Here is a 25,290-nt window from a genome sequence, read left to right as displayed (position 1 = left end):
CCCACTTTGAACCTTGTGCCATGGACCACATAGGTGTCACCCCAGGGCACCCCCCTGGGTGCCTCTGGCCCCAGGTGACCCAACAGCTGTATGGGCGCACTCCAGCACAACCAGTACCATATTTTTGGCTTAGATAAGTGTGTGTGGGGAGTGTAATCTGTATGTGCAGCTGCAGCTTGTCAGCCTCGTGTGTCGATCACGGACCTGGCATATCCCGCACCATTTTTCAGTGGAATCGAGTGTGTTCCACGTGGCACCGGTTCTAGGCTCTTAACAGTATGAAATGAAATGAAAATTGCTTGTCACAAGTAGGCTTCAAATGAAGTTACTGTGAAAAGCCCCTAGTCGGCACATTCCAGTGCCTGTTCGGGAAGGCTGTTACAGGAATTGAACCGTGAGCGGAATCGGTCCAAGTGTGATGCCGGTTTTTCTGTTGTAAATGTCCACGGATTCTCCGTTGGTGTCAACACTTAGGACAGCTTGCCGACGCCAATTTCATAATTGGTAACCGGGCGGAGAATCCCTTTTTACGATAAATTGTGGGGTGGGCCCTGTTTTCGGATGCTCCGCCGCTTCAAAACAGCGTCATCGAGGTGTACGACCTGAAGGCCCTCCCCGATGCTCTGCCCTCAATGGGCCGGGTTCCCGACCGCGCGGGGGACTTCTGGTCTCATCGGTCGGGACCCCGGCGTGGAGGCTGCGGACTGTGTCCAGCGTTGCCACAGTCGGGTGGGAGCCGTGCTGCTGGCCAGGGGGGGGGCTTCAGCGAGGGCTGGACAGAGTGGTGGAGGGTGGCACTATCTGGCAGGTCGGGTCCACAGACAGCCGGCGCCATGCTGTACGACGCAACCACTGCAGGCCGTGCGCATGCGTGGCCACGTCCCGGCAATTCTCCAGTGCACTTTATGTGGCGTGGCTGCTAGCCCCTCACCGGTCAGAGGATACCGGTGCTGGGGGCCTCACCAATTGTTCCCACGTAAAATGCCTCGGATCCTCCGGACATCGCCCCAAATTCGGAGAATCTAGCCCTTAGTCTCAGAAACGGAGAATCCCGCCCATTGTATTCTAGAGTCTTTTTCCACATGCGAGCATTTCATTTTCAAGATCAAAGGATACGATGTATCAAAACTTGTCAAATGTTTTGCACTTTGACTGAAAATAAAACAGCTGTTTCCTGATTTCGTAAATGGTCAGTGAAGATTAGAATGTTCTACGCCAGTGTTTTTAACGTTTCGGAAAACTGTTACCAGTGAGCTCCAATAAAACATGCACTGTGATACATGCTGTACACATCGTTTAAGAAGTGTGGAATATTTCGAAACTTATCAACTCCACTGTTCATTATCAAGGGGGCAAAAGGTCATTTCACGTCCATTCTCAGGATGTCGAGCTGAGTATTTAATATCCATCCCAAGTTACCCAAAGATGATACCATTGTGAATCGCTTTGAGTTGATGCAACTGAGTTGCTACTTTGTGTGGGACTGAAGTCACCTACATGCCAGGCCGCTTTAGAACAGGTTCCCTTAATTAAAGGATGACCGTGAACCAGATGGGTATTTTGACAATCCAATAGCTAACCTGCGCATCTTTGGACTGTGGGAGGAAACTGGAGCACCCAGAGGAAACCCATGCAGACAAGGGGAGAAAGTGTAAACTCCAACCAGTCACCCAAGGTCAGAATCGAACCTTTGTCTCTGGCACTGTGAGGCAGCAGTGCTAACCCCTGTGCCATTGTGCCACTTCATGAGAACGCACTTTACAGATCGTATTTTTAAATTTAAATTTATAAATTCAATTCCCAATCTATCTCTGGATTATTAGTCCAAGAACTACACTACTATACTATGTGAGTCTAAGCCACATTTAGCAAAACATTAGGGACCACCAAGTGATGTTTTCCACTTTATGGAACTACTTTTCGGAGTGTGAAATAACGCTGGTTGAGACGATTGATATCAATTCCTGCCCCTAGAATTGAAATGTACTGTGTGCTTTGTAGTTTGTAAGGCGATCCGTGAAAGATATCAGTGAAAGAGGTGAACCTCCAGAGCCCAAACGGGATCATTATCCAGAGAGTTACCCATTTTCTCTTTGAATGTCTCCAGGACCAAACAGCAGAACTTCAACTTCAATACACAAGCGATTCCTGCATTGGACAACAACAAAAAATGGCAGCGACCCTGGTGGCTTTTGAATTACATTGAGTGACTTTATAAATCTCAGTCTCTTGCGAGTTTAAGATGTATTTCATAGCAGCCCAAAGGCAATGAGAAACCGCCCTCCCAACGAGGGCCTCACAGTTAAGGGGGGGGGGGGGGAGAGAATCTCGAATAACAAAACCACTTCAAAAATGTTGTACCTGAATTCAAAAATAAAAAGCTGTGGTAGTACAGAAGAAACAAGACCGGTCGTGATCACGGTGCAGCAGAACACTGAGGCTGCAGGACAAAGAGATGATGTTTTTTTAAACGACAGCAGTTAGAAAGACACTGAGGGAAGAATTGTCACCTCGGGAAGCGCTTTCTTCAGCCACGGTTGGAATGGGTTCACTCAGTGACGGTCGTGTGTGTCCCACGACCATTTTTCAAAAGCAGTTAAAATCGCACATCAGGGTTAAAAAAAAAGCTGCAGCAAACGCGGTAACTTACGGCAGATAAAAGAAACATGAGGAGACGACCCCTAGAATTCCGTTCATGCAGTTAATGGCCACGTCTCACATCCCTGCCCCCCGATTCTGGTGCCAGGGTCAAACGTGGGTCGGGCGGGCTGGGTAGAAATTCAGGGGAACGATTCCAGCCGAATCTCCAGTCAGCAGCGCCCGTCTGCTCCCACTTCTCACTTCCACCACCACCCTCACCAAATCTTTACTCTTGCACAAGCCCCCAACTCTGCTCCCCCCCCCCCCCCCACCCATCTACCTTGTCCTTAACACAGCTTTAAATGAAACAGATGATCCTGTGCAGATCCTAATGGAACTGCAAATCTCACACAACTGCAAGTCTCACACAAAACACTCCGGCTTCCCAGTGCAGTAAGTTTTTATTTCCTTTAAATTAATAGCAAGTCTTGGGAATGTCAGGAATGCCGGCCGCGCATCCAGAATGGAGTGCTGCACACTAATGCTACCCAACTGTTAATAACCGGTCGCAGCAACGCTAGTCTTTCCTAACTGAAAATAAAAGTTTGGTGGGCTCTCGAGACCCAAGTCTTGGCCTTAAGTGTTTATTAATCTGAGCCGAAATAGACACGATTAAGCAACAAAGAAAAGACAGGAACAAAAGTCTTACGAGCATGGACGCGTGCACATCAAAACGCACAGGAAAGATCCTGGCGTTTGAATACTTTACCTTGCAACTGTGCAGATAAAGCCTCCTGATGCTGCTGATACTTCGATGTCAAGGTTTCCGCCTTCTTTAACTGATTATGCATCTCATAGTACAGCAATAACCCATAAAGAAACCCGAAAACTATTGTAAGAAAGAACAAAGTTTGAAAAATCTTTTTCTGTCTCCGGGAACACATACTATTTCCCATATTCCTCCTTTGCCCCCTTGCAGAACGTCCACTTGACGACTCCAAAGCGAAGAATTCAGGGTGTTACCCTCCTTGCAATTCAATGATTATTTTTTAATGAACCGGCAGCATTGCAGGGTGCAGCAATCGGCCACTTTGCAACCTTAACCGTTCCTGGCGCTGAAATTCCTCTCTCGGTTACAAGTTGTAAAGTTCAGTCCAAAAAAGAGTCTCCGGGTCTAATTTTAGGCACTGGAGTTAAAATGTTGCCAGGAAACACTTTATGGTCTGTCAGGTTGCAGCAAACCGTACACTGAACTACAACTCTGTAACAACAAAGTATCGTTTTGTCTTTAACTCCACGCCACAGAAAAGTTCCAGGCCTTTTCCCCCAATCTCCCGTCTTACGTGTCACCTCCACTCCTCGGCAGCCACACAGCAGACAGGAAATCCCACCCACTCCCACACCGATTGGTAGCATTCCCACCCTGGCCAATACTATTGGAGGACTCCAGGATCCGAGCCCTCTCCTGGCTGGACAACAGTCTGACACACAGCAACCCTGCTAATACAGGAGGTGTTCGATAAATATTAGGAACCCAAAGCGTTACAAGTTTTTTTCCCAAGCAGCTCACGTTAGGTGCTGAACGGGTGGAACTTGGAAGGACTGAGTTGGGGGGTGGGGGGGGGTGGTGCCTGATATGTGAAACCAACAAAAAAAACTCTTCTGTTTCACACGGTGGCATTTGGGGCGCGGAGGGAGTATAAGGACGAGTCTTAAAATGCTTAAAGATGATGGAGGCTACTTGCTGCAATTCTTGTGCATATCGCCGGTCAGAATTCGTATCCACAAGTGTGCATTTCGTTAATGCCGTTTCCAGGGCAGCGAGCCCAAAAACTGAAAGGACACATGGGATCTTGTGCCAATCAAAACAGAAATTGCTTCACAGATCTGGCAGCGTCGATGCAGAGAAGCAGAGGTCTGTGACCTGTCATCAGTAGTGCTGCAGCTTTACCGAACTTCGGAAGTTGTATTTGGCCCGAGTAAAAAATTCCCACTTCCACTTCTTGTGAGCGCACAACTATTTTTTTTTTTAAATTCTGCTCCATGATAAAAGTTTTCATTATTTCGTAGGTTGGCTTAAACATTGACTCGGTGAAGACAAACCAGCCGGAGATGTATTTCGAAACACAGGATGCTGAACGGATTAGTGTTCAGAGATAAACCAAAAACTGCATTTGGAAACTCTCCCTCTTATTATTTGCCACGTACATGCCACGGTTGTTGAGAAGCTGGAATAGCCCTTTGGCACTTGGCGCCAGCTTCCTGTGGTGATTTCCTAAACCTTGTTGAAAATGCAAGTCTGACTCCATAAATCAACTTCTCGGAATGGCCAGGATATGATACTGCAGAAAATCAATATCCACGATGGAAAACTCTACATCTGAAAGCTCAGAGAGAAAATGAAAGTTTTGAGCATGGAGGAATTTATCACATTGGCCCAGTTTATCCCTACCCTCCGTGATGTGACCCAGAGAAGGCTTCTGATCGGGTGAAGTGGGCGTATTTGTTTGCGGTGCTGGGGCAGTTTGGGTTCTGGCAGGAGTTTGTGGGTTGGGTCTGACTGCTGTACAAGGTACAGGTGGCAAGTGTGCGGTCAAACCCAGTGAGTTTGGGGTACTTTGGGTTACATCGTGGGACGAGGCAGTGGTGCCCGCACTCCCTGTGCTTTTTGCCTTGGTGATAGAGCCATTGGCAATGGCACTTCGGGGATTGAGGGACTGTTCGGTGGAGGGGGGGGGGGGGTGCCGAGCATAGGATTTCGCTATACACGGGTGACATGTTATTATATATTTCGGACCCGATGGACAGCATTGGGGGGGCTTATGGAGATCTTGGGGAAAATGGGCCGTTTTTCGGGATATAAATTGAACATGGGAAAGAGTAGTGTTCCCGAGGGTAGGAAGGAACATTAGGAGAGTTGCCATTTAGGTTGGTAGGGATGTGCTTCAGGTACCTAGGTATTCAAGTGGCGCGGAACTGGGCCCAACTCCATAGATTGAACTTTGCTAGATTGGTGGAGGGGATGAAGGCGGATTTTAAGAGGTGGAATGTTTTGCTGTTATCGCCGGCTGGGCGGGTGCAGACAGTGAAAATGACGGTGCTGCCTATGTTTCTGTTCGTGTTTCAGAACCTTCCTATCTTTGTCCCCAAGTCTTTTATTTCAGCAAAATCAATGAGCTGATCGCGGGGTTTGTGTGGGCTGGGAAATCCCCATGCGTGCTGCTGAATTTTCTAGAATGGGGGCGAGGAGGGAGAGAGGATGCTGGTGTTGCCAAATTTGATAAATTATTATTGTAAGACGTCTTACAACACCAGGTTAAAGTCCAACAGGTTTGTTTTGAATCACTAGCTTTCGGAGCACTTCTCCTTCCTCAGGTGAATGAAGAGGTAGGTTCCAGAAACCCACCTCTTCATTCACCTGGGGAAGGAGCAGTGCTCCGAAAGCTGGTGATTCGAAACATACCTGTTGGACTTTAACCTGGTGTTGTAAGACTTCTTACTGTGCTCACCCCAGTCCAACGCCGACAACTCCAAGTTATTATTGGGAAGCGAATATTGTGATGGTGAGAAAGTGGGTCATGGAGGAGAGGTCCGGTTGGGGGTGGGTAGGGGCGGCGTTGTGTAGCAGAACAGGTTTGAGGGCTTTGCTGTTGGCGCCTTTGCCATTCCTGCTGGCCAGATACTCCGTGAACTCAGTGGTGGTGTCGACTTTAAGGGTGTGGGGGCAGTGTAGGCAGCACTTTGGGTTGGAGGGTATGTCATTGTGTGCGTCAATCTGCGACAACCATGTGCTGGCGGATTGACTACTTCAGGGTTTTGTTTCTAGGGGGCAAATGTGCGGGGCTGGATGAGTTGGAGGAATTGTATGAGCTGCCCAAGGGGAATGGTTTTAGGTCCCTGCAGGTTTAAGATTTCGTGAGGAGAGAGGTGCCGTCCTTCCCATGGCTGCTGCCTCTAGTGTTGCAAGACAAGCTGTTGTCGGAGGGCGAAATAGGGGAGGGAAGGTGAAGAATATTTATAAGGAATTGATGGAGAGGGAGAGTCCTCCAGTGGAGGATATTAAGCACAAATGGGAGGATACGCTGGGAAGGGAAGTTGGGGCCGGGACATGGGCAGAGGCCTTGCAGAGGGTGAATGCGTCCTCGTTGTGTGCGAGGTTAAGCCTCATCCAGTTTAAAGTGGTGCATAGGACCCACATGACGGTGACAAGGATGAAAAGGTTCTTTGTAGGGTGGAGGATAGGTGTGGACGGTGTGCGGGGGAGTCCATGTTCTGGGCGTGTCCAAGACTGAGAGGGTTCTGTCAGGGATTCTCGGACATGATATCCGAGATGCCGGGTGTGGGGGTGGTTCTGAGTTGGGAGGTGGTGATATTTGCTGCGTCGGAAGACCCGGCAGTCCGGGGAGATAGAGGCCGATGTATTGGCCTTTGTCTCCCTGATAGCCGGGAGACGGATTTGTTGGCTTGGCGGAACTTGGAGCCGCCGAAAGCGGGAGTGTAAGTGAGCAACCTGGCACAATTCCTGAGGTTGGAAAAGGTTAAGTTTGCACTGCGGGGGTCGGTAGAGGGGTTCACCCGGAGGTGAAAAGCGTTCATCAAGTTCTTCATGGAGAATTGTGGGGTCAGCAAGGGGAAAGTGGGGGGGGGGGGGTTCAGGAGGAAGGTAAGGGGTTCAAAATGGGGAAGGCGGGACGTGGCGGGGTGTTGGTGTCAGGCGGGTTGGAGGGTTGTGGTTGTTCGTTGATGTGTTCTTCTGGTATTCTGTGTATATTTGTTAAATGCCTTGAACAAAAGTATTTAAAATAAAAGGAAGAGATTTGTAATAATGTAAAATGGTAAAAATTAAAAATAGTTTTTAGAAATCGGGAAAAAAATATTAAGACTGATTAGTGAGTTGTCAATGAAAAGGGCTTAAATTTAAAATCTTAACTGAAAAAGCAAAGGGATAGGTTTGGAGTTCTACTTTCTACACAGTTCGGATGTTGAGCGCCCTGCCCAAAACAATAATGAAACCAGAATTGCTAGTGGCACCGTGGTTAGCACTGCTGTCTCACAGCACCAGGGATCCTGGTTTGATTGCAACCTTGCTTGACTGTCTGTGTGGAGTTTGGTGCAGACTCGATGGGTTGGTGCAGACTCAATGGGCCGATTGGCCTCCTTCTGCACTGTATGGACTCTATGATTCGAAGGTTGATAAATACGTAAGAGAAAAAAGGATATGGGGAAAGGGCAAGTGACTGAGGCTAAGTGGAAAGCTATTGGAGAGCTGGCATTGACAGGATGCTTCCTTCCATCCTGGCGATTTCTATGACTGTACGAGGAAGAATGAACTACCAAGTCTGAACCAAAGTTCATTTCCAGCCAAGATTCAGACAGAAGAACAAAACTCTCAACAGCCCAGCAGCAGAAAAAGATGCAGGATTGGATGCGAATTATCCCAGCTTTAGGGGAATATCATAGGGGAATAACAAGGCACTTGACAGTATCCTTTGCATTTGACCAGAATTATAAACCAGGCTATTAAAATAAGGAAATTATTTGCTTAATGTCATTGCAAAATCACAGCGTAAGATTGCTTTGCACAGATCAGCAACAAGGTAATTATATGGTGATTTACAATAGTGTAAGAGGAGCTGAGATTGATGAAAATAGAGCCTTTAATTAAGAGAGGGAGCTATGGAAACAGAATATGAGAATTCATTTATACAATCAAAACAAATGTTTTACAAAATAGTACAATGACTGAGAACACGATAAATGTTATATCCCATGAGAGATCTAGCATTGATAATACCATGGAGACAGCACCTAAACTGACTTCTGAAAGGGAAATAGATTTGTTTTCATAAATCAGAAGACTACATTATATCCAAGAAAGGTTAAGGCAGAGCTAGAGGAGTTACATATTTGGGTCCAACTCGAAATATTCCCTTGCATACAGTAGTATTAGTCACTGCTTTTGGTGCTATGAGTATCTTGCATGGGTGATCCCACATTGCTCTGTTACAGCATAATCCAGGTGTAACAATGGTAACCCTTTGCAAACTGAACTAAATATCAGCGTTTTTCATAAGTCCTCCCACGTGCACCTCTCCAAATGTTTCCAATGCAGATAGAGAAAACACTTACAAGATAAGATCAGCTAAATATTAAAGTAATTTTATTTCACAGCAAGTGAAACTGCAGGGTTACCTATTATCATACTTACTTAGTTCAATTAGTGCAAGTGGTCTTTGTGTAAACACACAGAAGTTATAAGCACACTACACTTCTCCAAATTAGTAGATCATCTGATTGGCATAAAAAAGTGGCTTCTAATTTCATCCCACTCTGCGGAAAAGTTTGTTCCAGCAAAGGTCACTTCAAAATAATTGTTTTTATTTGCCTGTGCTAGCAATTCATGAAAAGATCTAATCCAGGAAATGCCCCACTTTGCATTTGGGATCTCAACAAAGTGGGGTGAGGTGTTTATTAATTGCGGATACAGGCTAACAATTTAAATATTGTTAACAGGTTTTCAGAAAACAACAATTAGCATTTTAACCACCTTTCATCTCAACGTTTGAAAACAAATACAAGAATGTGCTTCGCTTTGAACCTACCATTTATGTGTAACTTTTCCAAATAATTTCTATGGGAAAAGTAGCTGTAAAGGTAAAACAAGATTTCAATAAACTACTGGGCAACGTGACAATTATCTAGAAGCTAGAAAAATGGATTTTGCAGCAATATATTTCCTGAGAAGCAAGGTACAACAGCAAAAACAAACTATAGAGCTGTTAAAGTAAGAAAATGTCCCATGGTGCTCCCAGGAACATAATTCCACAAAACCAAACACAGAGTCAAAATAGGTGAAATTTTAATTTCTGATTTTAAAAACTTGGTTAAACGAAATAGGTTCTAAGAAGTGATTTAAAGGAGACAAAAGTGAAGAGACAATTTAAGAGAGTGAATTCCAGAATTTAGAGCTTATTTAGCTGAAGACATCATTGCCAAGGGTGGGGCAAAGGGAAGGGGATTAAAGAAGAGGCCAGAGTTTGAGGAACAATGGGCGTCATTCTCTGACCCCCCGCCGGGTCGGAGAATGGCCGTTGGCCGCCGTGAATCCCGCCCCCGCCGAAGTCTCTGGTACCGGAGATTGGGCGGGGGCGGGAATCGGGCCGCGCCGGTTGGCGGGACCCCCCGCTCAATTCTCCGGCCCGGATGGGCCGAAGTACCGCCCAGAAATTGCCTGTCCCGCCGGCGTAAATCAAAGCTGGTATTTACCGGAGGGACAAGGCGGCGTGGGCGGGCTCCGGGGTCCTGGGGGGGGGCGTGGGCCGATCTGGCCCCGGGGGGTGCCCCCCCGGTGGCCTGGCCCGCGATCGGGGCCCACCAATCCGCGGACGGGCCTGTGCCGTGGGGGCACTCTTTCCCTTCCGCCTCCGCCACGGCCTCCACCATGGCGGAGGCGGAAGAGACTCTCCCCACTGCGCATGCGCAAGAAACTGTCGGCCGCGCATGCGCCGCATTTCCGCGCCAGCTGGCGGGGCACCAAACGCCATTTCCGCCAGCTGGCGGGGCAACAAACGCCATTTCCGCCAGCTGGCGGGGCGGAAATCCCTCCGGCGCCGGCCTAGCACCTCAATGTTGGGGCTCGGCCCCCAAAGATGCGGAGCATTCTGCACCTTTAGGCCGGCGCGATGCCCGTCTGATTGGCGCCGTTTTTGGCGCCAGTCGGCGGACATCGCGCCGTTGGGGGAGAATTTCGCCCAATGTTTTTAGATGGTTGCAGGGCTGGATGATGTTACAGAGATAGTGAGCTTGAGGTCATAGAGGGATTACATCACTAGGATGAACATTTTAAAATCAGGGCACGAGTGGATGTCAGTATAGGTCAGTGGTTCCAAAAGCTGTCAACCATCTTCACCTCGGCCCCATTGATGCAGACGTTGCTTCCTGAAGTCAATGACCAGCTCTTTAGTTTTGCTCAGTAAGAAGTCTTACAATACCAGGTTAAAGTTCAACAGGTTTGTTTCAAATCACTAGCTTTCTGAGCACTGCTCCTTCCTCAGGTGAATGAAGAGGTAAGTTACAGAAACATAGATATAGACAAAGTTGAAGATGCAAGACGATGCTTTGAATGCAAGCATTTTCAGGTAATTAATTCTTTACAGATCCAGAGAGAGGGGTAATCCCAGGTTAAAGAGGTGTGAGTTGTCTCAAGCCAGGACAGTTGGTAGGATTTCGCAAGCCCAGGCCAGATGGTGGTGGGGGGGGTGAATGTATTGAATTCAAGGTCCTGGTTGAGGCTGTACTCATGTGTGCAAAGCTTGGCTATAAGCTTCTGTTCGGCGATTCTGCGTTGTCGCTCGTCCTGAAGGCTGCCTTGAAGAACACTTACCCGGAGATCAGAGACTGAATGCCCTTGACGGCTGAAGTGTTCCCCGACTGGAAGGGAACATTCCTGCCTGGCGATTGTCACGCGATGTCTATTCATCCATTGTTGCAGCGTCTGCATGGTCTTGCCAATGTACCACGTTTCGGGACATCCTTTCCTGCAGCGTATGAGGTAGACAACTTTGGCCGAGTCGCACGAGTATGTACCGCGTACTTGGTGGGTAGTGTTAGTTTTGCTGACATTGAGGGAGAGATTGTTGTTGTCACACCAATCCACTAGGTTTTCTATCACCCTCCTGTATTCTGGCTTACCGTTGTTCGAGATGCGACCCACTATAGTTGTGTTGTCAGTTCTTTGTAGTCCAAACCCTTGACAAGGCCATGTACTAAAACCAAGGCCCTTGCCTTGCAGGAACAGCAACCAAAGATCCTGGCCCAAGTACCAGCAATGTCTCAGCGCCTACCCTTGACAACAACTTGGAAGTAATCACAGAGGAGGACACCGATGAAGCGTCACAGCTATCACTCTCACCATCCACCATCGCCGAGACATACACCTAGGTGGGCAAACGTACAGGCAGGATTCTGGGTTATTATCTGGTGAGCACCACACAGCTTCTGATGCGCATCAGATGGAGGCAGGAGCGTCCCAGGGATGGGACAGTTGGAGGTCTGTTGGACCCCAGGACTCAGCTGTGCCCCAGCCAGGTGCTGCCCCACTGGGCATGTTCGCCCCTCAGCTGCTGGAGATGCAAAGACACAGCCCGGAATACCAGGAGGGGTTGTCAGTGACACCCCTGCGACTACAAGGCAGAATGGAGGAGTCCGAAAGCCTTCTGTCGCAGGAGATGTTGACGACCATACGTGGCACCCAGGCCAACACTCAAGGGTAGTGTCCGCAGTGGAAAGCCTAGGTCAAGAGGTCAGATCACGGTGAAGAACTTTGAAGCATGGCTCAGTCGCTGATCACCATGGCTGAGGGCTTCAACTGCATGGTGCAGCCAATGGCAGACCCCCAGGACTGGCCATGCCAGATGACGCTGAGGCTTCTGGAACTCGCTCCAGATGCCCCTCCATCCCATGGAGTAACACAGGGACCCATGAGCACCCAGACAGAAGAGGAACTGCTGGAGCACATCCCAAAATGTAAGGGTCCCTCCTGTTTGTTTCCTGTGTATTCTCTTGTTTTCCCTTTCTTTTATTTTGCTTTTACCATTTTGATCCATGGATGAGTAATGGACCTTTATCTTTAACATAAGCAGAAGCAATGGCAGCGGGCTGGTTTAGCTTTCATAATGCAGGTCGAGGTCAACAGCACGGGTTCAATTCCCGCACCAGCTGAAAGTTATTCATGAAGACCCTGCCTTCTCAACCCTGCTCATCGGAGGTGTGGTGATTCTCAGGTTAAATTAGCTCTCAAAGGGAAAAGTAGCCTATCGTTAGGGCGGCAGAGTAGCACAGTGGTTATCACTGTTGCTTCACAGCTCCAGGGTCCCAGTTTCGATTCCTGGCTTGGGTCACTGTCTGTGCGGAGTCTGCACGTTCTCCTCGTGTCTGCGTGGGTTTCCTCCGGGTGATCCGGTTTCCTCTCCCAAGTCCTGAAATACATACTGTTAGGTGAATTGGTCATTCTGAATTCTCCCTCAGTATACCGAACCAGGTTCCGGAGTGTGGCGACTAGGGGATTTTCACAGTAACTACATTGTTAATGTAAGCCTACTTGTGACAATAATAAAAGATTATTATAATTGCTATTATTATTTTATAAATCAAGCAGGACGAATCCGGAAGGCTCAATTTGACTGACTTGGCTGGTGGCTAATGAATTGGCTCAAATGTCTGTGTCCTGCCTGGTGGATAGTGATTGGTTTTGGTCCCACTGACATGTTTCTCAGTGTCACAAGACTTGAGTTCATTTCACTTTTGATTCTGCAAACTGGATGGAGGAATCTAATCAACCCACTCCAGGGCTATCCAGTTAATTCTCACCAAAAAGCCACCATGAGAATCTGATGCCTTTCTCTCTACCAAAAGATGTTGATGTGCAAGTAGAGACCAGAATCTATTAACACTCTCTAAAAACAGGCTGATGTGATACCAGAGGCCTCTCCTGGAAACGCTGTCTGCAAACAAGGTCATTACAAGCTATAGACCAGAGACTTTAAACCACACTCATACTATGAAGAGAATGCACCGAAGAGCTCATCATCTGAAGCAAGGACTCTTATCTTTGATCTTATTTGTCATTACTTTTCAAGCTTTTCCTTCCCCTCTTTGTTTGTCTGTCTTGTGTGTGTGGGTCGACGGTGGGGAAGTTAAAGGGGGTCAGATGTTAACGGGCATTTAACCACCTGTATTCACTGCATATTTCATCTTTATTCCTCTTATAAACAACAGTAATTGTGTTTCAATTTACAAACCTGGTGACTGTCATTAACTCACTTTCTTTGTGACTCTGGGCCGAGTGGGGCTGGAATTTAGTGTACATGCCCAGGGTCTGTGACAAAAGCCTTCCACCCAGGAGACCATGGAAGCGACCAGTCCTACTGAATCCCCCTCCTGAGACCGGTCCAATTCAGGCACAGCGGACAGGCCAGGGTGATGAAGCAACAACAATGCCACCTGAAGATAGGCCGGAGCTTTCCAGGTTGCAGCCCTCCAAAGGACGCCTGCCAGCATCTCAGGCAACAAGGTGTGGAGGGCAGCAGGCCACTTTCACTTCTGATGTGCATCCCAGGATGACACCCAAATGTAGTGGGAGGGTTTGCAAATTTAATGATTTGTTACGGCACAACGTGGACACGAGTGAAGTTAAGCATGTGTAGTTGGTCATTATCACTTGTAACACCCGCACATGTCAATGAATTAAATATTGTTGTTCATCACCAGCTTAATGCCTCACATTCTTTAACCCTCCTCCAAGTGCATCGTGCTTCTCCCCATCTGGACACAGTTCTTTTCATTGGCCCTCAATGTCAGGTAGGCGGTTAGTCCCACTCACTAGTCCCACGAATGTTTTATTCGCAGTGATAGGACTCAGGCAAGTTTCAGTGAATCCTAGACCCTCTCCCCCTCCAGAGTTAAGGGACAAAGGAATGTAAGGCCGCACCTCACTGAGATGATCCGGGGAGTCAGCTGGCAGAAAACAGACAGGAGTCAGACATAACCAATAGCTGAGGAGTATCACAGACCATTCCCCACTGCAAGTCTTCATCACCCTCCTGCATTAACTGAGCAGCAGGCACTTAAGGACTCCCTAGCCCCAGCACCCTGATGAGTAAGATTTCTAAAACCGTCACCCCCTGGTTGCAGAGGGGATACAGTGTGTGTGTGGGGGGGGGGGGGGGGGGGAGAGAGGCTTACGGCTGGTGTTACACTGTTGGGCAACATGCTGGTCCTACTGGGAAGGGATTCAGGGGCCCCTAGCCCTCCTGCCCATGCGTTACCTCACGGATGCACGTATGGGAGGATGCCTACGAGATGTCACACAGGTAACCTGTGGAGCCCTGGAACGACCACGTTGCTTAAAGATTCAGGGCTGCCATGACTTTCACAGCCACAGGGAGCGGGTGACCCAGTCGCCATGTGGTGCCAAGTAGTCAAGGATGTGGCACAGGTACCGCACAGTCTCCATGGTGAGGCGGTCTCCTACGGCACATGTTGTCCAACAGATCCATGTAGGTCACTCAGGTCCTGTACACCCTCGGTCTCCTGAGCCTTTGTGCCCCCTGTATGGGCTGGTGTGACCTCTGGCCCCAGAGCTTTCCCTAAGTCCCCCTAGTCTCCTGCCACTGGATCTTCCCTGGGTGCCATCATACGTTGCTCTGAAGTCTGTTCTTCCCCAGCGCTGCAAGAAGAAGACTAGCCAGCTCCACTGGCTCCATATGTAAACGCTCGGTTACCTGTGAGGGATGAGAGAGCGAGAGACACACACAGTCAGGGTGGTGTCACAGTCGGATAACATTGTTACCTCCCCTGACCCATTGGCCTCCCGACCTGTAAGCAGCCACACCTTATCCACCGACTGCCGCTCACTCACAGCTCAGGTGCCCTTCCATCTCCATTACATGATGGGCCATGGCCTATACACTTGCCCAGTCAGATACGCCTTTATCCTCCTGTCTAGTTCTCCCCTCCCTTATTCTCTATATCACTGGGGGTTGACAGGAGGTTTATATGCTTGCACAGCCTTATTGGGTGGGTAACTGGATGGTGATGTCCATCTTGAGGGCTATCCCAGTGCCTAGTGATCTCGTGTACCCAAGCGTTTAGCTTTGAACCCTCAGTATTCATCCCATTCCTTGACTAAGACGTGTGGGTGGCTGACATTGTTAAGGCTTAAGTCTTGATGGTCAATTAGTTTAACGAGCATGAGTCTCAGGAATGGTAGAGGGCACAATTGTTTTCTGCTTCAGGGGATACGCAAAGCTAATGGGCACCCTCCTTACTCAGGCTGCATCATTCTGAGATCTCTTACCTCTACACCTAAGACTCCTGGGCAGCCACTCCAGAATATCTGGAGCCTGGTTTCCCGTTTTTAAAAAGCAGTCGGAATTCCCGCCAATGTGACATCATGCCAGGTGGTTTTGAAGGTGCAATGAGAGCTGACGATGCGGTTAACCACGCTCAGTATATTATAATGGATTCAAATTCATGCAATTCAGGTCACACCCTTCCTGAACCTAATCACGTCATCAGGGAGGGCATCGGAATATCGTTTTTCTGAAATATCACCGGAGCAAATCCCGTTTTTGGCCCCTCACGAGGTTTAGCAGCCATTACAGGATATGCGCCCGTGGCTAATGCAACAGCTAAATCCCGCCCATAGGGTCAAAAACGCAGCTCAGTGTCAAATTGGATAAGCAGGTTGAGGACAAAGGCTAGGGAGGGAGATGGAATCTGCAACAACATAATGGCTTGTGGCAGGGATGGAAAATGATTGATTCAGCCGACGTTTAATTGTCGTATTGAACTGGACATCTGAAATAGCAAATAATGGAAAAGGTGGAATAGTAGGGATCAATAGGTGAACATATACCCAACTAGTTATTTCAATATCCTGCAAACCTCATGATAATAGATCGAGACCAATGTTGTCCAGTACATTAGCCACTCCTATCATGAGCCTTGTGAGATATGGAAATTGCTAGTTGGGAATCCAAATGTGACTATCTGGATTTCTGACTAGTTGCCGTTGATGTGATCTCAGTGCTCATATCGATGCTGCACTTACATGTGTGATCTTTAAACTTTTCTATCTTTAAAGCGTTAATCAATATTCATATGTGCAAGATATTTAAATCACTAGCATGAACGTTTGGAAAGAGATATACCATATCATCTTTTGATCAACTGAGATTCCAATTATTTTCCATGGAATGCCCATGAAGTTTATAGAAAGACGGTACATAGCAAAAATGTTTAATATTGTCACAGCAATGTCAGTATAGCCATATCTTCACATTAGAGTTATTTGTGTATTTGCCGGAATAAAGAAACTGATACAACGCGTCATATTGTTCACTGTAAAGTGCTACGCTGATATGATCAACCACAATACAGCTTGTGATTACCGGGGCACATTTCTTTTTAACCGTTAGCAAATTCCAATGGGCATATTGGTGTTACATTACATTGTAATCTATTCTGCAAGGCCGCTTCTTTAACCACCATTATGGTACTGTAACGATAAATTCAATTCAAAGATTATGTCAGGCATTATTTTTAAAAACTATGTTTAAAATATGGCAGCCATATTTCCATGAGGAAAAACCTCAACATTTGGACCAAGTATTTTAGTTTCCGGAAATGAATCAATCCAAGAGCCAAGCATATACTCAAAATGTTGTCGATAAAGCTGAACCCAATCCTTGAAAAACATGCCACACACAGTTTAAAAAGCTAAGCATGTAGAGGCAGAAAAAAGATATCCTTTTATTTGCAAGAAAAAAAATGGAAAGTCGCCAGCATCTTCAGCGTTCGAAAGATTTTTCACTCAGCAACAGAACAGATGCCGTGAATAAGCATACTTTAGCATCGATATAGAAATGTCATGTTGTTGACACAGGCGTCATATTATATATAAACATTTATTTTGCACGGCAGAAACAATCAAAATAGGTGGAAACATTTCTAAATTGATAAAACTTCAGACAATTCTGCAGCATTGCAAAATCAGCTGACAGTCTTTTTTTTGTGGCCCCCAAATAACACTCACAGTATGTGTGGTCAGAAGAGACTGACTATAATTTGAATGAAAAATATGCATATGAAAGAGTTTTCATAATTGTTCCAGCATAACATTGAAAGCAATACAACTTATAATGTTCCAAACTGAGAGATTTGAGACTCGCGTTCTATAATTTATCAAAGGCCTTTCCTTCCATTTCGGATGGGATATCATCACTGGATCAATTAATTACATTAGGAGTTAATAGCAGCTTAGCGATCAAATGGCAAGTTTGCTATTTTTGCATCATTAATATTTTAATATGGGTTATACGGGTTTTCTCCTTGAATTTAATGTGATCTATTGATTTTAGCAATTTCACTTTCAAAAACATTGGTCATTAGGGTTCATTAATGCCTAAACTTGATTTATCTGAGACTTGATAAATTGCAGTGACAGTAAGACATAATCTAAAATTACTTATAATAAATGCTGGATTTAGGACAGCGGGTCATTAATAACGCTGAAATCATGATTTAAGGAAGGGTAAATGATTCAACACTGCATTTCCAACTACTGGCCATGAGATTAAATCATACAGCTACATTCTAATTTATTTCTAACCAGATTCTGTATATACGATAGCATTCCGGTAACAAAATATGAGCCAGGATTTTATGGCCACTCCTGCCTGACAGGATGTTATGTTCCCGCTGAGGTAAATGGCAATTTAAATGGCCGTCCACATCTTCCCGGGGGAGACTTGCCATGCCAGGGACATAAGACCCTGGTTATATATTCTGTCAAAGCATAATTTATCCTACTGCTTTATAAAATAAACTAAGATTATTTATTTATAAAAGTGACTATTTTCATTTTTCACGTTGCAGTGGGTAGTGCCCGGTACTCATGAGGAACCAGAAAGTTTCAGCAGCACATTTTTCGGTGACTTTTTCACCCAGTCACTGCGCTCGCATCTCATTACCAGACTTTCCAGCCAATTCGCAGGAGTGGAAATGACCCACACCATACTTTTTCGGCCCAAGCATTTAAAGAGACCCTGCGAGGATAAAGCTTGAAGCATTACATAAATGTTTAAGCAGAACAAGAATCTGCACCATTAAAAACAAAAATTGACGGAAATACTCAGCAGCTCAGGCAATAGCAATGCATTGATTAAGAGATCAATTACTCACCAAAATGGACAGCTGTTTACCTTCTTTACTGGGACTCAGAAAACAGACTTTAACCAGGCTTCTTTCAATAAACCCAGAATGAGTGGTTGTTATAAAATACAACTTTTTTAAACTAGTTGCAAGAACTGGTAAGCACACAGTAGTTCTCTGGATATATGACTATCTCCTCTTAACAATTCCTCCAGCGCACGCGCAATCACAGATGCAACCATACAAAGGACAAACATATTGGGCGCGATTCTCCACTCCCACGCCGGTTGGGAGAATCGCCTGGGCCGCCAAGATTTCCGGGGACGCCGGTCCGACGCCCTCCCACGATTCTCCCAAGCGGCGGGAATGGGCCGGTCGAGTTTCGCAGGCCGGAGAATCGGCGGAGACACCCAAAATGGCGATTCTCCGGCAGCCCCGCGATTCTGAGGCCCGGATGGGCCGAGCGGCCAGGCCAAAACGGCGGGTTCCCCCCGGCGCCGTCCACACCTGGTCGCTACAGTCGTGGGTGGTCCGTGAACGCTGGGGGGGCGGCCTGTGGGGGGGGCGAGGGGGGATCCTGCACCGGGCTTCACCTTGAATGTGGGGTGGCCCGCGATCGGTGCCCACCGATCGTCGGGCCGTCCTCTCTGAAGGAGGACCTCCTTCCTTCCGCAACCCCGCAAGATCCGTCCCCCATCTTCTTGCGGGGCGGATTTGGACAGGACGGCAACCACGCATGCGCGGGTTGGCGCCGGCCAACCCGCGCATGCGCGGATGACGTCCGTTATGCGGCGCCGGCCGCGTCATCTATTCGGCGCCGCTTTTACGCGGGCGACAAGGCCTGGCGCGGGTAGATGACGCGGCCCCGATACTGGCCCATTGTAAGGGTCTGAATCGGTCGGGACCGGGGCCGTTCCACGCCGTCGTGAACCTCAACGGCGTTCATGACGGCGCAGCCACTTCGGCGTGGGGGTGGAGAATCGCGCCCATAGGCAGGCGCAATTTAGCAGCTGTGTCTCGCTGGAATCAGGACTGAATGCAGCTGGTAGATCCCGGGAGAAGCCTCTCCTGGTCATTACGCCTCGTGCGACCTAGCCAGGTCTCGTGAGATGGGTGATCTGGATCTCGCCCACAATGGATGGAGTCCACATTTGCATAGTTAAGTGAGCGTAAACGTCCATTTAAATATATCTACGCCACCTGACATCTACCAGCCTCACCAAGGAGATGCTAGTTGGATGCCGTTTAGCACAGGTCCCCACAAACGGGGACAAGATGGAACGGCACTTAGGGGGTCTCCCAGTTGATCAGAGGCTCTGGGTGGTTGGCCTCTGGGCAGATGGCACACTGGAACTGCTGGTTCCACCTGGGCACCTTCGCACTGCCATCTTGGCAATGCCACCCTGGCAGTGCAACCCAGGCACCACCCTGACAGTGCCAGAGTGCCCAGGTGGCACTGCAAGGCTGGCAGAGGCACTGCCAAGGTGGCAGGCTAGCAGTGTCAGGGTGCCAGGATTGTATTCTACCCGGCATCTGTCCTGTGGGTGCCTTGCCCATGTGAGATGGGGTTTTGGGGGCCTAGGGATGCCTTTATAGCAGAGTTTGGGCATTGGGGGGACGAGGGGTCATGTCAGGGGTCGAGGGAGCGGGGCGCCATTTCAAAATAGCGCCCCGACCTCTTCCTGCACTGAGGAACTCTGCTGGTCGGACTCTGTTTTTTAAAATTAAATCACACCCAGGGTCTCTCTGCAGAGATGGCCTTTAGAGGGCTGGCATTATAAAAAAGGATAAAGTTGACAGGGTCTTGCGCTGTCAATCTCGAGTTCCCTCATGGTCCTGGTGAACGTCTGGAAGTACTCACAAAATGGAACTTCAGCATAGAGAAGAATATAGGGCTGGATCAATTCTTCTTCTCTCAGCTTTGCAGGTCCAAATGCACATAAGATACACTATGATGAGGATTCTCTAGCAACAGGTTGAAATCCACATACAATTTTGGGCCAGATGATGAGAGAGAGAGAGAAAGATTCACGTGGGGTAAACGTTCTTTCTCAGCCTATTCCCCTATAAGACTGACTTCAAACCCACCAGGTTAAAAATGTAAAGCTTGCCTCTGCCATGTGATTTCCAATGCGTAACTAGCCTTTGCATTTCCGTTTTTCCCCCATCAAATAAAGTGATCACAGTTCTAAACAACCAACCAGCTCTTCCTCAAGTGCCATGCAACTCAGATGATTTCATGGAAGAAGGCAGGCTTGCTCACTGTTATTACGATCCCAGGCTAGACCCCAACAGTGGTTAGGATACTGGATCAAAACCCCAATATTTTAGGTTATTTTGTAAGACTGTGCAGAAAGAATACTTTGCTCTTGGAGTGATTACACAAAGAAATAGAGATTTGCTATTTTAAAACAAAAAACTTTATTGTTAACACAATATTAAAATCTTGAACATCACACCTGAAACTAGATTAAAATTATCCTTAAACAATACTTCTAAATACAGTAAATACAAAACCCTTAATTACTATCTCTATTCCCAATTAAACAACAAGAAAGGGAAATCATACAGCTCTCAATCCAGCATACATTCCAATGGCACAGATTAATATTTGCTTTCCAGAATAGATTTGGCTCTTGTTAGAACCCCTGCAGACTGTGGCTGCATATCTTCAAAAAGCTGTTTCAACTGGTCTGCATATCTTTAAATATGATTAATCTTTTTGTTTACTCTCCTACTGTGAGAGAAAATTACTTTAATTGTGGTCTAAAGGGTAGCAGCGCAAAACTAAACTCGAACAAAGAACAAAGAAAAGTACAGCACATAAACAGGCCCTTCGGCCCTCCCAGCCCGTGCTGACCATGCTGCCCGTCTAAACTAAAATCTTCTACACTTCCGGGGTCCGTATCCCTCTATTTCCATCCGATTCATGTATTTGTCAAGATGCCCCTGAAACGTCATTATCGTCCCTGCTTCCACCACCTCCTCCGGCAGCGAGTTCCAGGCACCCACTACCCTCTGTATAAAAACTTGCCTCGTACATCTCCACTAAACCTTGCCCCTCGCACTTTAAACCTATGCCCCCTAGTAATTGATCCCAGATTCCCTGGGAAAAAGTCTCTGACTATCCACTCTGTCTATGCCCCTCATAAATTTGTAGACCTCTATCAGGTCGCCCCTCAACCTCTGTCTTTCCCCTGAGAACAAACCGAGTTTATTCAACCTCTCATCATAGCTAATTCCCTCCATACCAGGCAAAATCCTGGTAAATCTCTTCTGCACCCTCTCTAAAGCCTCCACATCCTTCTGGTAGTGTGGCAACCAGAATTGAACACTATACTCCAAGTGTGGCCAAAATCTTTCTCAAGATGTCTGAATATCTTATCTCCAACAAGCAATGACATCATCTCACCAAGCTGAAAACAAATCAATTCCCCAGGCTGAAAACACATTAACTCCCCAGGGATTCCACCTAGTCAAAAAACAGTGCATTAGCCCAGGTTTTTTACTTCTGGTCAATTTCACCACTGGCTCCTGATAGCGTTCTGGTCTTGCAAAACCAGATTATTTTAAAACCATGTCTACTGCAGTCAAACACACTCTATCCCAGACTTTTAAACCTAAATTGCCAAATGTTTATAATCCAATATATCTAAAATCCTGCATTCGTCAAACTGTTCAAGGTGAACTTATTTATTTATTTCTTTATTTAAATATATTTAGAGTACCCAATTCATTTTTTCCAATTAAGCAGCAATTTAGCGTGGCCACACCTAGCCTCCACATCTTTGGGTTGTGCGGGCGATGACCTTAACGTGCCTGTGGGGAGAATGTGCAAACTCCACACGGACAGTGACCCAGAGCCAGGATCAAAGCTGGGACCTCGGCGCCATGAGGCAGCAGTGCTACCCACTGCACCATCGTGCTGCCCTTTCAAGGCGAACATTTGACCTTGTTATGCAGCATCCAAGTTTCCTGATAATGCAATATCTTTCCATATTTAAAAAAAGTAGTTTTGAAAGATATCTGGTGAGATTCTGTGGCTTCCCTGTGGCGTGTTTCTCAGTGGTGGGTCCTGCCGCTGTCAATACGATTTCCCATTGAATCCACCGTATCCACCTGTGGCAGGGATGCACCATTGGCAGGACTGGAAGATCCCGCCAGGATGAACAGCTGGAAGATCTCACCCATGATTTTCTCAATAGAAGAGTTGGAAGATGAGTAATGGTTGTCTGTGGATGGTACGAATTATTGAATATGGGACCGTATTGTGGTGATTGGATAGGCTGGTGTGGTGGTGTGGGTAGCTGCCAAGTGATTGAGAATTTGTCTGCCAGATAGGTACACTGCTTTAGTTTCATTGAACCCTTCCAAATTAGGTAATCCTAGGCACCTATATGTGTTGCCATTATTGTCCTTGCCGTATCAAGCTCCTGCTCTTCACGTTGCTGCTAGTCCTTCTTCCCCTACCGAAGCTATGGCATCCCCATTCTATTCTTCCTCTTGGAATTCAGTCCTTGCTGCTATGCTATGTTGTGTCAGCAGATGACTATCATTCTTGATGGCCTGGCTAGTGCATACTGAAAGATGCCCCTAGATCTGACCAGGCACATTAAGGTCATCTTCAGCTACCTGCTTGTCGCCTCGGATGTTAGCCCTAGTGGGCAGGTGGCTTTAGTTATTTCTCTCCTGGCGAGATCTTCAGAGGGTAATTCCTGGGTGTTCAAAGAGCCATCTACTAACTATGCTTCAAAGTATGAAAATCTTAGCGAGGCTTGGTTATTGCAGGAGAAAAGCAAGATCACAGCTCCCAGGGAATCTTTTACAGACGTGCAAGATGATCATTTTGTCATTGCACATCAGCTTCACATTGATGGACTGGAAGCCTTTGAGGAGAGCAGAGGCTCCAAGATGATTCAGGACATTTTTTACAGCCATGGAGTCCATTGCCAAACATTGTAGGATGAAGACCTATTCAATGAACCTCTGTTAATCTTGTATCGAACCCACATGCTTCAGCAAATCCTATTTGTTTTGTACTGTTAGTAAGGAGGCAAAAAGAAAACTGGTGATGAGAGTAGGATCAGAAGAAAGAAGAAAAAAATATTTCATGGGATTCTCCATCCAGCAACGTCGGAGTCACAAAACGTGAAGGGGTGGAGAATTGCGGGTGAGCCAACATTAATGACCGGCGGCGGATCACGATGGAATGCCATGTTCTGCTGCCTTGACAGCGGCGTCAATGCATTCTACTCTGCACATACAGTAAACACCGTTGGCATATCATTAATGGTTCCGACCCGGTATTCTCCAGGGCTTCCTTGATGCTCTGTCTCCGCCAGGTGGAATTACCGACGGCAAGGTTCACTTGTGGTTTTAAAAATCGGGAAATAGACACCGTGGCTGCTAAGGGAGAGAGGAGGTAGGACATGTTCCCAGAGGCACGATCGTGGGCTGCCAGTCCTGCCGCTGGCATGGCTGGCTGGGGGGGGGGGGAATGTGCCAGGGCTGGAGGAAGTAGCGGGGGTGACCTCTATTGCCGCAGCCTGCAAGGTAGCCATCCTAACAACGCACCCCACTGTTGCGCAGAGTGAACCAGCCATATGGATGCACCCACCCCACCCCTCCACCCACAACCCCAGATGTCACCCGCCAGCGGGGCATCATGCAGCCCACCTTAGGGGATGGGAGAGGTGGGAGTTAGGGAGAGGGACATGTGGGGGCAAGGGCTGCAGTGCAGGCCAGGGCCACCGTGTAGCCTTTTGGACCTGGTTGGCACAGGGGTATGCACCATGCTACCATGTCTGCATTTCACCCCCTGCGGACAATGGTCTTCGGAATTCAACCAGGAATGGTGGTCATCATCCGAGTCGCTGCAGCCCTCGATGATGCATTGAGGTTGAATGAGCAGGAGCTGCTCGGGGAGGACCCTGCAGCATAGAGCCTGTCCCAGTGGAACAGAGCCAATAGGCCGAGGAGGAGGTGGGAAGGAGGCGCTGCATCAGGCTTCCTGTGTACCAGCAGCGCCTATCATTCAAGGACCTGCTGGACCTGGCATGCCGCCAAAGACTCCGGCTGAGCATTGGAGCCATACGGCATATCTGCCGGATTATGGTGCACCTGGAACCGCGGGTGAATGGGGGAGGACACCCGCACCCAGTGGCCGTCAAGGTGAAGATTGCTCTGAATGTTTACACCACGGGGTCCTTCCAGGAGCGAAGTGTCTCTCTGCTGAGCCAGCGTCTTTGGCGACATGTCCGATCCAGCAGGTCCTCAAATGACAGGCTCTGTCAGTACATATAAGGTCTCATGCGGCGCCTCCTTTGCATTTTCACCTCCTCGGCCTGTTAAGCGCTGGCTCTCCACCCTGGGTGGCTGCCTCCTGTTCCTCTGGGGCATCTACATCCTTCTGCAACCCTATTTATTTTGTGCTGTCAGCCTAAAGATACAACTTTGCTGAAGGAAAAGGGGGGGATAAAAGACGGTTGGAAACTGGGAGACCTGGTAAGGTGGTAGCATTGCTGGGGCTGGTCTTTGGTAACTTGCAAAACTTTTGGAAGGAATGCATGTCTCAGTGTTAATGGGGCTGAGGTTTAGACCTTGATTACCATCTCCCAATGATGTCAGTGTGTGTTTTAAGAAGCGTAACACTGTGAAATGACATCGAAGGACGATGGTGCCCTTCATACCTCATTGGTGTTTTCCCACAGGCAAAACCTCAGGAACTACAACCAGCTCTGAAGGACCGGTGTTGATCTAGGTTGAGGAGGAAAAAGCCTCAGAGGGTGCTCCATCACATCCTTTGCTCCCCACTTAGCACCAGCATTGATACACCCACCTCAGGTATGCATGGGTTGGTGCGAAAGAATCCACACACACTGGTGAGGAGATATCAGTCACAAGACCAGGTATCGGAAAATGGGAAATGCAGAAAATTGTATAAATCTCTGAAGCTATAGGGAAGAGAACATGAGTAGGATTAATTCCAATTTCCTT

General features: G+C 47.6%; 1 protein-coding gene and 1 long non-coding RNA gene across 4 annotated transcripts in view; one reads left to right on the top strand and one right to left on the bottom strand.

Annotated features, from left to right (window-relative positions):
• The window catches only part of golim4a (golgi integral membrane protein 4a), a 215,393-nt gene extending 211,451 nt beyond the window's left edge, over positions 1 to 3,942 (bottom strand). For all 3 annotated transcript variants that reach the window (XM_072474426.1, XM_072474429.1, XM_072474428.1), the window contains exon 1: positions 3,350 to 3,942. In XM_072474426.1, coding sequence (XP_072330527.1) covers positions 3,350 to 3,536 — 187 coding nt within the window. In that variant the 5' untranslated portion in view covers positions 3,537 to 3,942. The remainder of the gene's footprint in view (positions 1 to 3,349) is intronic.
• A 282-nt stretch (positions 3,943 to 4,224) lies between these two features.
• LOC140389851 (uncharacterized) lies at positions 4,225 to 13,826 on the top strand. Its single transcript, XR_011934497.1, has 3 exons — positions 4,225 to 4,495; positions 4,651 to 5,068; positions 11,372 to 13,826. It is a non-coding gene; the product is annotated as an uncharacterized lncRNA (long non-coding RNA).
• Positions 13,827 to 25,290: the final 11,464 nt, after the last annotated feature.

The sequence above is a fragment of the Scyliorhinus torazame genome, chromosome 14, assembly GCF_047496885.1.
Source record: "Scyliorhinus torazame isolate Kashiwa2021f chromosome 14, sScyTor2.1, whole genome shotgun sequence".
Lineage (NCBI taxonomy): Eukaryota > Metazoa > Chordata > Chondrichthyes > Carcharhiniformes > Scyliorhinidae > Scyliorhinus > Scyliorhinus torazame.
This window is presented reverse-complemented; position numbering and strand designations above follow the sequence as displayed.